Source organism: Xiphophorus couchianus, chromosome 18, assembly GCF_001444195.1.
Source record: "Xiphophorus couchianus chromosome 18, X_couchianus-1.0, whole genome shotgun sequence".
NCBI lineage: Eukaryota > Metazoa > Chordata > Actinopteri > Cyprinodontiformes > Poeciliidae > Xiphophorus > Xiphophorus couchianus.
Window position 1 is genome coordinate 11,265,146 of NC_040245.1, and position 14,946 is coordinate 11,280,091.

General features: G+C 41.1%; 1 protein-coding gene across 1 annotated transcript; it reads right to left on the bottom strand.

Annotated features, from left to right (window-relative positions):
- Positions 1-560: 560 nt before the first annotated feature.
- Positions 561-14,421, bottom strand: bace1 (beta-secretase 1). The gene is made up of 9 exons (XM_028045129.1): positions 13,531-14,421; positions 8,844-8,932; positions 8,206-8,422; positions 4,572-4,709; positions 4,355-4,489; positions 4,164-4,265; positions 3,856-4,005; positions 2,448-2,619; positions 561-1,981 (listed from the first exon to the last, which is right to left on the bottom strand). The coding sequence occupies exons 1-9, from the start codon at positions 13,867-13,869 to the stop codon at positions 1,743-1,745; spliced, it is 1,581 nt and encodes a 526-aa protein (XP_027900930.1). The 5' UTR covers positions 13,870-14,421; the 3' UTR covers positions 561-1,742.
- Positions 14,422-14,946: the final 525 nt, after the last annotated feature.

Sequence of the window (14,946 nt, forward strand, 5' to 3'; positions counted from 1 at the left end):
CACTCACTTTTAGAACTATAATATGTCTGAACCTGAGATGTTCCTTTTTTTTTATTGAATTGACTGAATCGGCTGATTCACTGTTTTGAAATATTCCCACTGCAACACTGATGACTTGTCAGATGTGTAGCTAACTCTTGAGTTTTCCGATTTTACTTAATCTCATGCATCCTCAAGTGGGTAAAATGAATTTCCACCTTACAAAAACATACAAAAATAAATCAATAACTTCACAGTTATTAGATTAAGTAGCTGAAATAAATTATCTTTAAGATTATTCTGTAAATAATGAACATACACCTGAATTTGTGGGGGGGGAATAGAAATTGAATTAATTATAAAGTACTTTGATCAACCAAAAAGAGGAAAGTAGAAATGATTTTTAAAAACTTTTGTTCTAATTATTAATATGATCAATGTGGGTACCGATAATTGAACATTTGAGACACCAGCAATTTTATTAAAACAATATTTTTTAATCTATTTAGTCAAATTAAAGGATGGATTCTTTTAACACTTTTTCAAAGCGATTATGTGACCAGGATGTAAAAAAGGAGACGTTTTACAGTTACAATAAGTATTTTATTGGTTCATCAAAGCTGCCAGCACCTGACAGATAAATATCCAGATCTGAGTTAATCTATGTACAGCTTTTATGGAGACAACACAAACTGTCCCTTATAGACATATGTCATGTTTCCCAGTAAATAACTTAATTAGGGCTGGTTTCCCTTTCAAAGCAGATATGGTCCCAGTTAAAAACGTTTTAGGCTGCGTGTGTATCTCTGATAGAAGCCCTCTTCATTCATTGTTAGCATGTAGTGTGCTTACATGTGCAAATCATCAAATAGGTGCAGCAGTAGTTTTGCGAGGATAAGCACTCTGTGATCTGTGTCTGTGCAAATAGACGATCTGGAATGCACAAATGTTATGTACAGTAGATACGTTTAGGCTTTAATCAGTAGTAGAAGAAAAGAAATGACATCTGAAATTTAGTGCGATCTGTCTCCGATCATATTCTCCAAAAACAGATATAATACAATAAATGCTTGACATTATATTTCGTTAAATAGCCTCTTTATGTGTACGTCATTAGCTTTTTCCAGAATTATTCACTGGCATTTGCATTATTCTGCTGTTTTTTTATGACTTCTTTATTTCTTTAAACCTTTCCATAAACTCTTTGTTAGCAGAACAGCTGTGCAAACATATACGCAGGCTCCAACAATTAATGCCATCCACTCAAAAGCCATAAATAAAAAAGCTACAGAAGCACACACGTGACCAATTGTTCATATATTCAAATCACGGCAATGCAAAGGCGGCTGCAACAGGATTTCTCATCTTTAATACACTTCCAGGTTTTGTTTGTAAAGGGTCAGTTTGTTCTTCAATGAAATAACCCAATCAAAGCACTGCAGAGGTAAGAAACCTATCTTCACCAGCTGATCCATCAATGCTTTTTTTTTCTTTTTACATGTTTGTTTTGCATTTTCCCACCAGTTCCTTAAATCATGCTGATCTGCATAGATACAGAAGCTTAAACAGACAAAGTGGACACTGACAGCAGCACCTTCTCTTGTCCGATTCAAGCTCAAGATGGCTCTTGTTATTCTCACAAACAACCCGATGGCAGCAAGGTTCTCTCTCTGTGTGTCTCCGCGATTCCTGAAGAATCTTTTCAAAGCTTTCTGTGAACAGCACCGTCAGTTTGAAAGGAGCCACCTCAGCCCCGCGTCCCTTCATTTCAGGAGTGATATGTCGTCTGCGAAGTCCCCGTGCGGGTGGAGGCAGCGGGCGAAGCGCCACTGGCACACCATGAGACACAGAGGCAGCATGAAGAGGGCGCAGATTCCAGCCATGATGTAGGCGATGGTCATCAGGGTGGACTCATCCGTCTGCGGGATGTTGTAGCCGCAGTCTTCCAGGTCGACGCCGTGGAACGGGCCCTCCACTGACGCTGTGCGAAACTCGTCGTGCACTGAGAACGGACGAACATGAACATATGGAATTAAAATCGTTCAACTCAATTTTGTTAGTTTTATGCTTTATAATCCTAACTGCAAAGCTTTTTCGAAAGCATTTAGAGCACTTGAACATTTTTATGGTTTTTGTTTTTATTTTTCAACTGTAATCTTCAATGTGTTTCAACAGAATATTATGTAACAAACCAACTCAAGTTTATAAAAAAAAGAATGCATGTTTTTTTTTTCTAATTAAACATCTAAAAATATCACACATTTCAGTCTAGATATGAAAAGCTGGAAGAAACATACCCAAAAACAAAAGTTTACCTCATTATTATGCACTACTTTGTGCTAGTATCTCAGTGTGTTTTCCCAGTGAAAACACACTGAGACCTGTTGTAGAGTAACAAAATAATAAATTCAAGAATCAGAGACAGAGACAGAATGTCCTTCATTATGTCTCTGTCCTCTCCTCCTCACCATGGCAGGTGCTCACGGCGAATCCAATGCGTTTCTTCTGTCGGTCAAAAACAACATAGAAGCCCTCCATGATGACGGCTCCCATCACTGTCCCAGTGCTGGACTGAGACACGGCGAACTTATAGCAGTCCTCCTGAGCAGAGGCAACATCCTCCACCGGCCGCAGGTATTGCTGCACAGACAGAAACAATAAGCAAATAAAAAGAAGAAAACATTCAAACGTGGCTTCAGATGAAGATATATGTGGTGAGTTTCCAAAAAGAACCCTGTAGTTTCTGTAGACATCATCAGTTGCATCAAAACCATATGTGGATTTATCTAAGCTGTTTTTAACAACAGGGTTGTTGTTAACCTGATGTGAAACGTCAGCTGCTCTCTTGTTAAATCATGACTTCAATGAAATTAGCCAGGATTTAATTTTAGATTAAAGGACTTAGTCATTTCTAAGTAATGACAAAATTCTTTCTATGGTAATTAGTTTCTACATCCTAGAAATCTATTTTTCTCAGTTTTTTAAGGATGATTAGTCATCCTTAAAAAACTGCTTCCTGTTTTCTAGATTGAGAAAACAGGGAACACTTGTGAGCCTTCCCCGAAGTTATGAGCTCAATCATAGAGGTGTGGGATCGTAATGCCACATCATCTTTTCGCTCTCAGCTTACAGATTTGTATGCTTCCCACGAGATGAGAACTTTTTTTTTTTTTTCCTGTCTTCCTCAGCTTAACATTCTATTTCTTTTAAGTGAATGGACACTTTGGAAACTTTCAGGCAGTTAAAAATAGTTTCGCTTCAATTTCAGACACAATTTTCAGATTTAAAACTGTGATGAACAAGCAGCAGAGGAGAAAAACCTAAAGATGTAATGGCGTAATTGTCCACTAGAGGGAAATGACTTCTGCACATTACTGTGATTCTGTTCTTTAAACTACCACACAATCAGTTGATGTGTTTATTTGTATATCTCAGGTGTGGATTTTACCTGAGGCAGAAGTTGCAATAGAAACGTTATGATGCTTCATGCTGTAGCACGAAGGTCACAAACCACCCACAGATTTGACTACTGAGGCCACAACAAGCCACTTTGAAGAGTTTTAATGACTTTCATTAAAAGCACAAGAAGCGCTTTTGAAAAAGCCTTCATTTAAAAGGATTACCATAAAAGAAAATCTTCGAGTGTTGAGAGTCTTAATGTGAATAAAGTTTCTGCTTTAATGCAGACACACAGCAATGTTTAATACAGGAGGTGTTAAATGTTTTTCTTGAATCTTAAATCCAGGAGCCAAACTTGGGCAGTTTCAAATCCTTTACTCAGGACTGATCTTCATGTAACATCGATAGCAACACAAGGTCGGTCGGTTTCTGTTCTGCGTGAATAAATTCACATCCAGAACCCGAGAGCGCTGCAACCTGGGGCAGGATGGAGATTCTGAAGGACTGGTTGCGGTTTTCACTCATCAGGTAGAGGGAGATCACTGGGAAGATGTGCCAGGGTGTAGTTCCAGCCTGCCAGCAAACCAGCTGCTCCCCGAGCCAGAACCCAGAGGGAAACTGCTCCGTCTGCACAAAGATGTTTATTTGTTGTCCAGTGAAAAAAAAGAAAAATAAGGAATTTGAGCTATTTTGGGTCATTTTATTTTTATGAAGAGATTTCAGTCAAACTATAATGAAAGGAAAATCAAGAATGCAAGCATATGTATCACATGCAAAGGACTCACTGAAGAGGCAGCTTCAATAGCCTTCACTGCAGCCTGGAAGACTTTCCTTGGAAGTCGAAGGTTGGTGGTTCCACTGTCCACGATGCTCTTATCATAATTGTACTGCAGAGCATACATGTTGCATGTTTGTTACCTGACTTTTTAGAAGAAAAATGATCATTTCAAATTATTTATCTCTGATAAAACTGTACCTCTTTACAGTCCATGTTAAGATCCTGTCCGTTCACCTCAATCCGAACAATAATGACCTCGTAGTACCACTCCCTGCGGATGGGAGTGTACCAAAGCTCTCCAACGTACAGTGATGAGTCCACTCCACCGATAATCTAAAAAAACGCAGGAAAAACTAAATGAATCCAGCGCTTAACAAAAACAAAACATCACAGTTTGCGTTTGTATGTGAGTCACCATGCTGCCGCCAACTGTGGAGCTGCCGAGCGACTGGTTCTGGGTGAAGCCTGCACCGCACAGCTGGAGGGAGAAGAGGTTGGGGACAGAGGTCTGACGAACCAAAGAGTCGAAGAAAGGCTCCAGCGTCTCGTCCGGCTGGAAGACAGAGAGAGAAGTGCTGTTGTTGGAAAAGCTGATTGACAGACAAAAACATCAGCTTTTTATAGCGCTTCATTTAGCTCCTCTTGACTCTCCAGCTGAAAAGTTATCAGACCAGCTTCCCAGTTTGTGACATCATTAAATTTTTCAGTTTTCATGAATAAAGCTGAAAAAGGTATTTTAATTTCTTTATGGACTTGTTTAATCTTTCATTTACTGATTCATCAATAACAGTACATAATCCTTGATCAAATACAGGCTCATACTATGATACTACCACCACCATGTTTCACACTTGTATTTTGACCGTTGAAAAATACAACACGAAACCCTCAGATTATAATCCCAAAATGCAGAAATGTATCTGTGCACAAAAAAATATTTGTTGGCTTCAGAAGCTGATTAGTAATTTGCAGTTGGATCGAATCAATCTATTCAGAGTACAATTTCTTCCTCTGAGGAATTTATTCCTTGCTGTTATTAAAGTCAGATTTATCAATGCTAGTTAATGACACAATATTTGAACTTGAGAATATAAACACCTTGGTAGCACATTAACAGAACTGGGAGAGTGCTGGGCTTAAACTAAATCAATTAAATTAAGATTCAAAACTACTTTATTAAAGCCAAAGGAAAGTTAAATGTAACGCATATTTACAGTTTTCTTGAAAGAGTTGTTGTAGGGGCTGATGGCAGGAGGAATCTCCTGTAGCAGTCTGTATTGCAGTGGATCAGAAGAAGCCTCTAAATGAAGACACTGTTGTTGTAAAACAGTCTCATGAAGAGGATGCTGTAGTTATAGACCCCAGCCTGAACTTACTGAACCAAGTTCAGAGCTCTAACATAAATTAAAATTTGTCCATTCATTTTTTTTTTCTCGCAAGTTTAAAAATATTTAATTTGTGAGAATATTCATCAATTAGCACACAGCTATTATCATCATACAGTATTTACAGCATGAACTTTTTTTAAGTTGCAGACTGCTTAATTAGTCTCTGTCTGTCTTTGCTCACCAGAACTGTAGTTCATTATGGGCCAATTCCCAAAGAAGCTTCTCTCATTTACATAGTTTCCTGCTTCAGTCATCAGAAAGCTAAATGGGTCTGAACGTCTGAATTAATAGTGACTCATTAGGACAACATTTGTAGCTGTGGCCAAATTTTAAGAATTGCAAGGTTGGAGTTCCTCTTTAATGAAGTCTTTAAGTATATTAGCAGACAAAAAAAAGTAAATTAAAGACAAAATCTATGCTGTGATTTCTGCTACACTTACATATTAGGTTAGGAACAGTATGCATTAAACAATAGGTTCACTCCTCTGCAAACCCACCTGGAAGCTCTTATTAGATTAGTATTGATGTTGTGCTTTTAGTTTCTAGTGTTATATTTACAGCAAAGAAGAGACTATTGACATTGACATGCACGCATACAGCAGTCAGGGAAAATAATTCATCTTTTTGATATAAAACAGCCATTTATATTGTTAGTTTGACTCAGAATAGATAGGGTTGAATGAAGGCAGGATAATCTGTGCACGACTCCAACTGGTCATGTAAAACACAGAATCGTCCTGTTCTGAGATATCCAAAGGGTTATTATATGAACATATTAATGAATAATATTGTTATTAGCAGTGCAATATCGCATGGACATCGGGGGCAGTTCCCCTGGATTGGCAGACTGGGGTGGTGGTCCCCCTGTTCAAAAAGGGGGACCGGAGGGTGTGCTCCAATTATAGAGGGGTCACACTCTTAAGCCTCCCTGGCAAGGTCTATTCAGGGGTCCTGGAGAGGAGGGTCCGTCGGATAGTCGAACCTCGGATTCAGGAAGAGCAGTGTGGTTTTCGTCCTGGTCGTGGAACACTGGACCAGCTCTACACCCTCAGCAGGGTCCTGGAGGGTGCATGGGAGTTCGCCCAACCAGTCTACATGTGTTTTGTGGACTTGGAGAAGGCGTTCGACCATGTCCCTCGGGGAGCCCTGTGGGGGGTTCTCCGGGAGTATGGGGTACCGGGCCCTTTGATACGGGCTGTCAGGTCCCTGTATGACCGGTGTCAGAGTCTGGTCCGCATTGCCGGCAATAAGTCGGGCTCGTTTCCGGTGAGAGTTGGACTCCGCCAGGGCTGCCCTTTGTCACCGATTCTGTTCATCACTTTCATGGACAGAATTTCTAGGCGCAGCCAAGGTGTTGAGGGGATCCGATTTGGTGGCCTCAGGATCTCATCTCTGCTTTTCGCAGACGATGTGGTCCTTTTGGCTTCATCAGATCATGATCTGCAGCTCTCGCTGGAGCGGTTCGCAGCCGAGTGTGAAGCGGCCGGGATGGGGATCAGTGCCTCCAAATCCGAGGCCATGGTCTTGAGCCGGAAAAGGGTAGAGTGCCTTCTCCGGGTCAGGGGGGGTGTCCTGCCCCAAGTGGAGGAGTTTAAGTATCTCGGGATCTTGTTCACGAATGGGGGAAGAAGGGAGCGGGAGATCGACAGGCGGATTGGCGCAGCGTCTGCTGTCAAGCGGGCGCTGTACCGGTCCGTCGTGGTGAAGAGAGAGCTGAGCCAAAAAGCGAAGCTCTCGATTTACCGGTCGATCTACGTTCCCACCCTCATCTATGGTCATGAGCTTTGGGTCATGACCGAAAGAACGAGATCACGGATACAAGCGGCCGAAATGGGTTTTCTCCGTAGGGTGGCTGGGCTCTCCCTTAGAGATAGGGTGAGAAGCTCAGTCATCCGGGAGGGACTCAGAGTAGAGCCGCTGCTCCTTCACATCGAGAGGAGCCAGTTGAGGTGGCTTGGGCATCTGGTCAGGATGCCTCCTGGACGCCTCCCTGGTGAGGTGTTCCGGGCACGTCCCACCGGGAGGAGGCCCCGGGGAAGACCCAGGACACGCTGGAGAGACTATGTCTCTCGGCTGGCCTGGGAACGCCTCGGGATTCCCCCGGAAGAGCTGGAAGAAGTGGCCGGGGAGAGGGAAGTCTGGGCCTCCCTTCTGAAGCTGCTACCCCCGCGACCCGACCTCGGATAAGCGGAAGAAGATGGATGGATGGATGGCAGTGCAACACATTTTCATCAATTCATCTCATTAGAACCAGCACAGAACAAATGGATAAACACTATTAATGAAACTGGGAACACCAGAGGTAATATTTACCTTCAGGCAGGCTGGTGATGTTATTCTAAAAATGTAAATGTTAGTAATTTGACATTACTCTTCAAGTTGCTGCTGCCTAGAAGCCAATTTTGACTTGACAGTTCAGCTAAAAATAGAGAATTAGAAATTTGCATGTCTTCTTCTATTCCTTAGATTAAATGCCAATGCAAATCTTTGCTAAGTAATCTCTAAGGGCTAATGTTTTATTACCCACAATAGCCCAACTGCCAAGAAATTAACTTCAGGTTTGTTTCAATTAATGTAACTGTGAGCAACAGAGTTTCTCCCTCACAGCTTGAAACTGAAATTTTTCCCAGGCATTGATAAAATTAAGTTGTAAAAACTCACTCGAGCTATATCGGCATAGGCCAGCCCCAGGATTCCTTCCCAGTTTGATCCGTTGATGAAGAAGCGGTCTGACTGGGTTATTGCGGCAACGTTGGCACGCAGCGTGGCATTGGGGCCGTGTGGAACAGAGACCAAGTCGGTGCCCAGCTCCCCCTCCCAGCGGCCCTGAGTATAGGGAACGTACACACTCCTGCCCAGGTCTCGGTATGAACTAGAGCTGTACACCAACACAAGAGAATACAGTCAATTATTTCTGTAAACAAGCGTTTACTTGTTCAGAGAGTCTTACAAAAATATTCAAACATCTCTAAGTTTTCCACATTATAACAAACATTTCGTTGAGACTTTAAGTGGAAAAAGGAACACAAAGTGGCACATAACTGTAAAGTGGAATGGAAAGGGGTTTCAAAATGTAAGCATTTTATTTAGGGGTGTCAGAGTAAAGGGGGTTGAATACAAATGCAAGCCAAATATTAAACATTGGGTTGTTGCTTTTTTTAAGTTAATATCTATGCACCACTTTGTGTTTGTCTATTATGTAAAATAAAATGAAGCGTATGACTGGAAGATGGTAAAATGTGAAGAGATGTGAATACTTTCTGCAAGGTCCTGTGAGTAGCGACTGAGTGACAACTCACAGTGAACGATGGTAGTATCTGCGCAGGAAGGGATGTGCGGCTGCCCCAACAGCAAAGTTGCTGCTTCCCGTGTCTACCAGGATATTCAACTAAAGAAAACAGAGAAATCATGTTACTGTGCAATGGGCAGGGACTCTGTTGTAATGCCAGGCAGTTCTTTCCCTCTGGCCCAGATGTCCTTGTCTGTCCCATCTCTGTCTCCCCCTCAAACCCTCCCTGCCTCTCAAGTTGCGTATTCTACTCCCCCCCATCCCCAACCTTTGCCATTTCCTCCTCTTCTGTCTGCATCTCTAAGAGAGTATCATATTTTGCACCGTCAGTCAAAACAGTCAGCGAATGTGTGAATGGAGCAAACAGACAGACGCTCACCAAAGCAGAAAATATACAACATGGCATTGCTTTATTCATGCCTGGATGTTTCACAGGTCGCTTTCAGGAATTGCAGATTGAAAGAAAAGAGCAGGATGTTGGTAGTGAGGAGAGGCACAGTAGCACAGAAACACACAGAGAGCCAGCCGCAGAGCTAAAGCAAGCTGCTCAATAATGGATTGGCTCTTAAAATACCTAGAGAAGTGCTATTGTCTCAAGGGCCAGCCCTGACAGCCTAGAATAAATCCTGACGCTGTCTACCTTCTTCTCTTTCTCACACACACACACACACACACACACCCACGCGCCCGCACACGCTGTACCATTCACAAACATAATCCGCATAAAACTGTCTCCTCAAACATTACCAGAGTTTGTCCTAATTCTGAACTTTGTGTCTCTAATCTCTTGAACAGAAATGTGCTGACTGTCCAGGGTAGAGCTGTCTCTTTCACCACAAAATTTAGAGCTCAGCAGGACACCAACACTGAAGGCTGCATCCTGACATGCTGAGACCTTTCCCTACACTCTCCCCCAAGGCCTGTCTTCCTGATCCTTTTTGTTCCAGCCTTTATATTTGCCACCCCCCCTCTAGCTTTTGCCACCCCTCACCCCTCTCCCAACTCCTCATTATGAGGATATTTCATCTTGCTCTTACAAAAACGTCTTATTCTTAGAATTAGTTACATGCACAGTGTATTAGCATTACTTGATTATTGTCCCCTTAGGGAGATTTTCCTTGCAGCAAAGTGAACCCCCCCCCCAAAAAAACACAGAAACAATCACATGACAACATTGGCAAAACAGTATAAAGTCTATGAAATATTAATATAAAATATCAATAAAATAGACTTAATTACAAGATCAGGCCTGGTTATTTTTAAACTTCATCTGAATAATGGCCAGGCTAATAGAAGAGTTTTTTCATCTGTTGGTTGGTTCTTGATTTGGGCTGCCTCAGTCTCTTTAATTCACCATTGATTGGCAGATTTGGAGAATGGAGAATGTCTTCCGCCTTTTGTATGACTCTTTAAAAAAAGTTTCTATTAAATCAGTTAATGTAACTCGCAATTTCCCCGGCCACTTTTACAATTTGTTTGATCGTGTTCATTAGGAAATGATATTCAGGTTACAAAAGTTTGATCCGTTGATGATCAAATTTTAATCATCTGTTGATGATTAATTTTATTCAATTATATAAAATGGTCTTCAACTTTTTACACACTCTAAATTTAATCAATTTGTGGAGGAAGTGAAGTGTTTGATTATATTTTTTATTGACCTCATCCAAATGTTCGCTAAATTTCAGCTTCTTGTCAATGACAAGTTCACCTTTAATGAGAATTAAAAGTGCTGGACGTCTTTCTAACATCTATGCACATATCTTTGGGTTTTGGAGACATTTAATTTCAAATAAGAATATTCACACCACATAATATAATGGGTATTAAGGCAAGGCTTTTTCTTGAGTCCCATATGCCTACGCTACCCTGTTTATAATTTAAAAGTCTCCAGCGGTACAAAAATTTAACAATTTCAAAACATTTGTAGAAACCAGATCGCTGTTTGCGACACTCCGGAGAACTTGTGTCAGCAACTAAAACCGACTTCTTTATGAATATGCTGCTCTATCAATTAATCTTTCTTGTCGTAATTTAAATGGCTGCTAGCTTTCCTGCTTCTTTTTCAGGGTTCTCAGTGTTCACTCTGTGTGAACTTCCTAATGCGTCCCCAGATCAAATAGCTGAAATGTTGTCAGCAGCTGGTGTCCAAAAGCTTTGCTTGTGTCCCAAATTTCAACACATCTGTATCAAATGGCTGAATTACTTCCTTATTCACTCAAACTCCACAGAGTCAACCTAACAACCTAATAATTTGATTCAGGCGATGAAAGTAAAGGCTAAAATTAGAAAGACCTTTAGTCTTATATGGATTGTTAATGGTCAGAGGTCATGATGCTGGAAAGATTCAGAACTTTTCAGCTATTGCATTGTTTTTCAGAACACATTTGGTCAACAAAACATTACATTGGGGCGTGCCGTGGTGGCGTAGGGGATAGCGCGACCCATGTTTGGAGGCCTTGTGTCCTCGACGTGGCCGTCACTGGTTCGACTCCCGGACCCGGCGATATTTGAGAGCATTCATGAGTGCTAACAACACTCTTTGGTGTAAAAGGTGGTGCTGGGGGAATAATACTCAAAGTTGGCTATTTTCAATCGTGTTAAGGAAAGAAGCCAAAGGCAGTATAGAGTTGTAGAAACTGTCTAAAAGGAAACTACATTCTCTTGGATATCTCAAAGCAATTCTACAGCTCAAAGTAAAAGAGAGCAAGATTTTTAGCAGATAATAAAAAGGAGGAATATTTTACAGCCGAAGTGCTCACTTCTATTCTTTTGATCTTTTAAAGTCTGTTTGCCAGTGTTGATGCTGGAGTTGAAAATGCTAGTATTCTTTCAAGATAAGGTAACGGTCTATCCTCTCTTGGGAACAAACTTTAATCAGAATAATTGCTAATACAGCATGAGGTGGTAAAGATAGGTTTACATTTCAGTCCTGTAATCATGTTGTCTTTGTTTTCAAGTGGTAAAATCTGGCTTTCTTTACTCACACATACACAGTGCAACGTCCTCTTGACTTCTAAAGTGAATAATTGATGGAAAGTTAAAAGTTTATAAAGATTTGGATGAAAAAAATGTCCTGAAAATTGGGATTTTTACCCCACAGATCTGTCTTCTACCTTTTCTGAAAGCTTTGAGTATTTCAGTGTCACCTAGTGTCACTGAGGACTTTAAAGCCTTCTGTCTCGCTCAGCCTCTCTCGCTACAGTTAGCTTCTTTCTCTCCAGTGACTTCCCAGTCTGACTCCCCACATCAATCGTCTGTCACATTTTTTTCTTCCTACACCCATCATCCACTTCCTTTTTCCTTCTTTCATCTCTACCGCTCTTCGCCTCGATCTTCTTGCTCATTTTCTTTTCTTCCTTCCTCAGCTTTCATTCATTCATTTTATCCTCCCTAAGGCGACTCATCTTAGTCTGACTCTCCTTTCCTTTGCCGTCACCCTCTGTGTGCCAGCCTGTGCACTGCAGCTGCGCCCAGCTGGCAGTCCTTGCTCTGCAGAATTAATGGTCCCATTATCTGTCTGTCTCTTTTCAGATACTTTCACACACAGGCCACCTGCCATGGCAGGGCCAACCCACAGACGTGGACAATCAGAAGGTGCATTTGAAGGACTTTTAAAATGCTGCGATAAAATTAGAATAATCAACTTTAAAGCTTGTTGCGGAATAATGTAAGTTTGCAGTAATTCCCCTTTATGATCTTAAATTGCAACAAGCGATTAGGGGAGTTTAGTTTTTCCAGGGCTGAAGCGATTAGTTGGATTAATATTAATGATTGGGTTGTTGAAATAATTGCTAATTGTCATTAATTAAAGTATACGGACACAAAAAGGCCATTTGCTGAAAGAACAATTTAATCAGAGCAATACCTAAGCCAAAACTGTACAAAAAGAATATGTACATTTTACATTTTAACAATGTCCAACCCAGAACTCCTGATGGGGCCTGGATTCTTTAAGAAAATATCCTATTAGGCACCTTTTTCAATTAATCGATTAGTCAAAAAAAATAATCAACAGATTAGCCCTACAATGTATTGATGTTACATCAAACAGAAAGGGCTGAGCGTTTCACATGTTGATGTTATAATATTTTTTAGATGCAGGTTCTTTGCACTTGAGGCAGGTAATTGTTTTTACATATTTGAAAAGAAATTGAATTGTTTTGTTTTGTCTTCTTTGCATGTTTAACGTGTTTCTAATATTGTATAAAATAAGCTTAAGTGGTTAAATAAAAAATCTGTAGTATGTGCCATTTTTTTATCGATTAATCATCAGAATAATCAAGAGAATAATTGATTAATACTATAATTTATTATAGTAATTAATTTTATTTATATTTATATTTTACTAATTTATTTTAAAGCTTTTTGCGCAGCTAAAACATAATTAACATTAATACAACATCTTATGTTATTATTATAACCATCACTATGACAAATAAAAACTATTTTATTAAATATGATTAACTAAAGAAACATTCCTGGAATTATATTATAATGTATTGTACAAAACTGTTAACAGTGATCAGTCCACACACTAAAAGTCACAACGAATAAAGTAAATGCTTTTTGCTTGTTTTGTTGTTGTGTTTTACAAACCATAGGTAAATGTATTCATATCGTTGTGCACCTGTATGACATTTAATGACATGTGTGATATGACAATAAGTGGTCATGCAGCAGACATTTTTTTTTACCTTCTGCGGAGGAGAGCCCACAGCCATCTCCACGTAGTATCCCTGACCGGATTTCCCACGCAGGTTGTCGATCATGTCCACAAAGCTGACACCGCCCTCTGCCGCTCCTCTCCGCCTGCGCGCAGGAAATTCGCTCGCGGTGCCGCGTCCCCGTTTCGATTCGGCGGCAGGTGGCAGCGGCGGTGATTGCTCGGCGCGAGCGCCTTGCCGCAGTGGCACGCGGATGGCTCGAGGCAGGCCCGAGGAGTCAGGTGCGGGTTGCCCGCTGCTGTGCAGACACAGAGTCGTCCATATGAATAGTGCCGTCAAGCAGCGCGGCTGCAGCCTTGACCCCTTCATGTTTAACCACGGCTCAGTTTTATTTCTGATGTTTGGCTTTGACTTTGCGGCGCAGCTTTCAGCTTGACATCCAGAGCGAAGCAGCACGGGAGAATGGGTCAAGAGGGGATGATGCTAAAACGACGGCTAAAACCATTATGGCAGTTGACCCACAACGCTAAAAGGCACGAGGTTCAATGTTATTTCACTGATTTAATGTTAAATTAATTCAGCCATTCTAATAGACTATACACTAACCTATGGTAGACACCAAATCGTCCTCTCAATTAAAGCTCAGGCTTGCTCGGTGTCAATTTGAGGCGACGCATAAACCACCAGCTCTTGCTCCGTGTGACGACAAGCCGCAGGCCTGGGTCTCTTTACCCGAACATCTTCGTACTAAACCACCGAAAGCATCACCAGAAGGCAGGCTGACCGGTAGGCTACCGTAATCCGCATCCTCCCTATTTTCCGTCCAGTTCATGCTGTTCTCCGCCTTCCAGTCTTTCACCTCCTCCTCCTCCGCCTCCATCTACTCCGTCGCATCCTTCAGATCTGCGAAGGGGCAGGCGTCAATGATGCCAAGTTAAACTGCAAATCCAAACTGTTTCCTGGAGGACTTTTTAAAATAAACTCCTCGCTGTTCTCTCACAGAGTACCAGTAGTATATCAAAATTATTTAGTTGACAACTTTCATATTTTAGGCTTTTGCTCTGATGGCCGGCTTCAAAGGATGCCACTATGCACTATCTATTTATTTATACCCCTGAGTGTTTTACCTGATGTGGCATGCACAGAGCAACAGTCTTTAAGAAAATATTGGCTAATGACCTTGGTATGATACTGTCAGTGTTTTTACCTTGCTTACATTTGACCATCTCCGATTCCAAATTGCAGCTATGCTTAGATCGGTCATATATTTCAGCTATGTAATTCTAAACTAAACAGAAATTATTTCTAATAAAAAATTAGGTTTATGAAACCGTTATTCTGTTCATAAAACTCAAACATTTCAGTCCTGCCTAGATAGTAGGACCATTTCGGCTGAGAAAAGTGCAGGGCTGGGCAAGCCTGGACTGAGATGTGTGATCAGGGATA

Excerpts from the sequence above, each read along its gene's own strand:
- bace1 (XM_028045129.1), bottom strand. The coding sequence starts at position 13,869 with ATGAAGGGGTCAAGGCTGCAGCCGCGCTGCTTGACGGCACTATTCATA. Across the intron at positions 4,710-8,205 it reads CCTATGCCGATATAGCTCGA|CCGGACGAGACGCTGGAGCC; the intron begins GTGAGTTTTTAC and ends TCTGTCTTCCAG. Across the intron at positions 4,266-4,354 it reads TTAACATGGACTGTAAAGAG|TACAATTATGATAAGAGCAT; the intron begins GTACAGTTTTAT and ends TATGCTCTGCAG.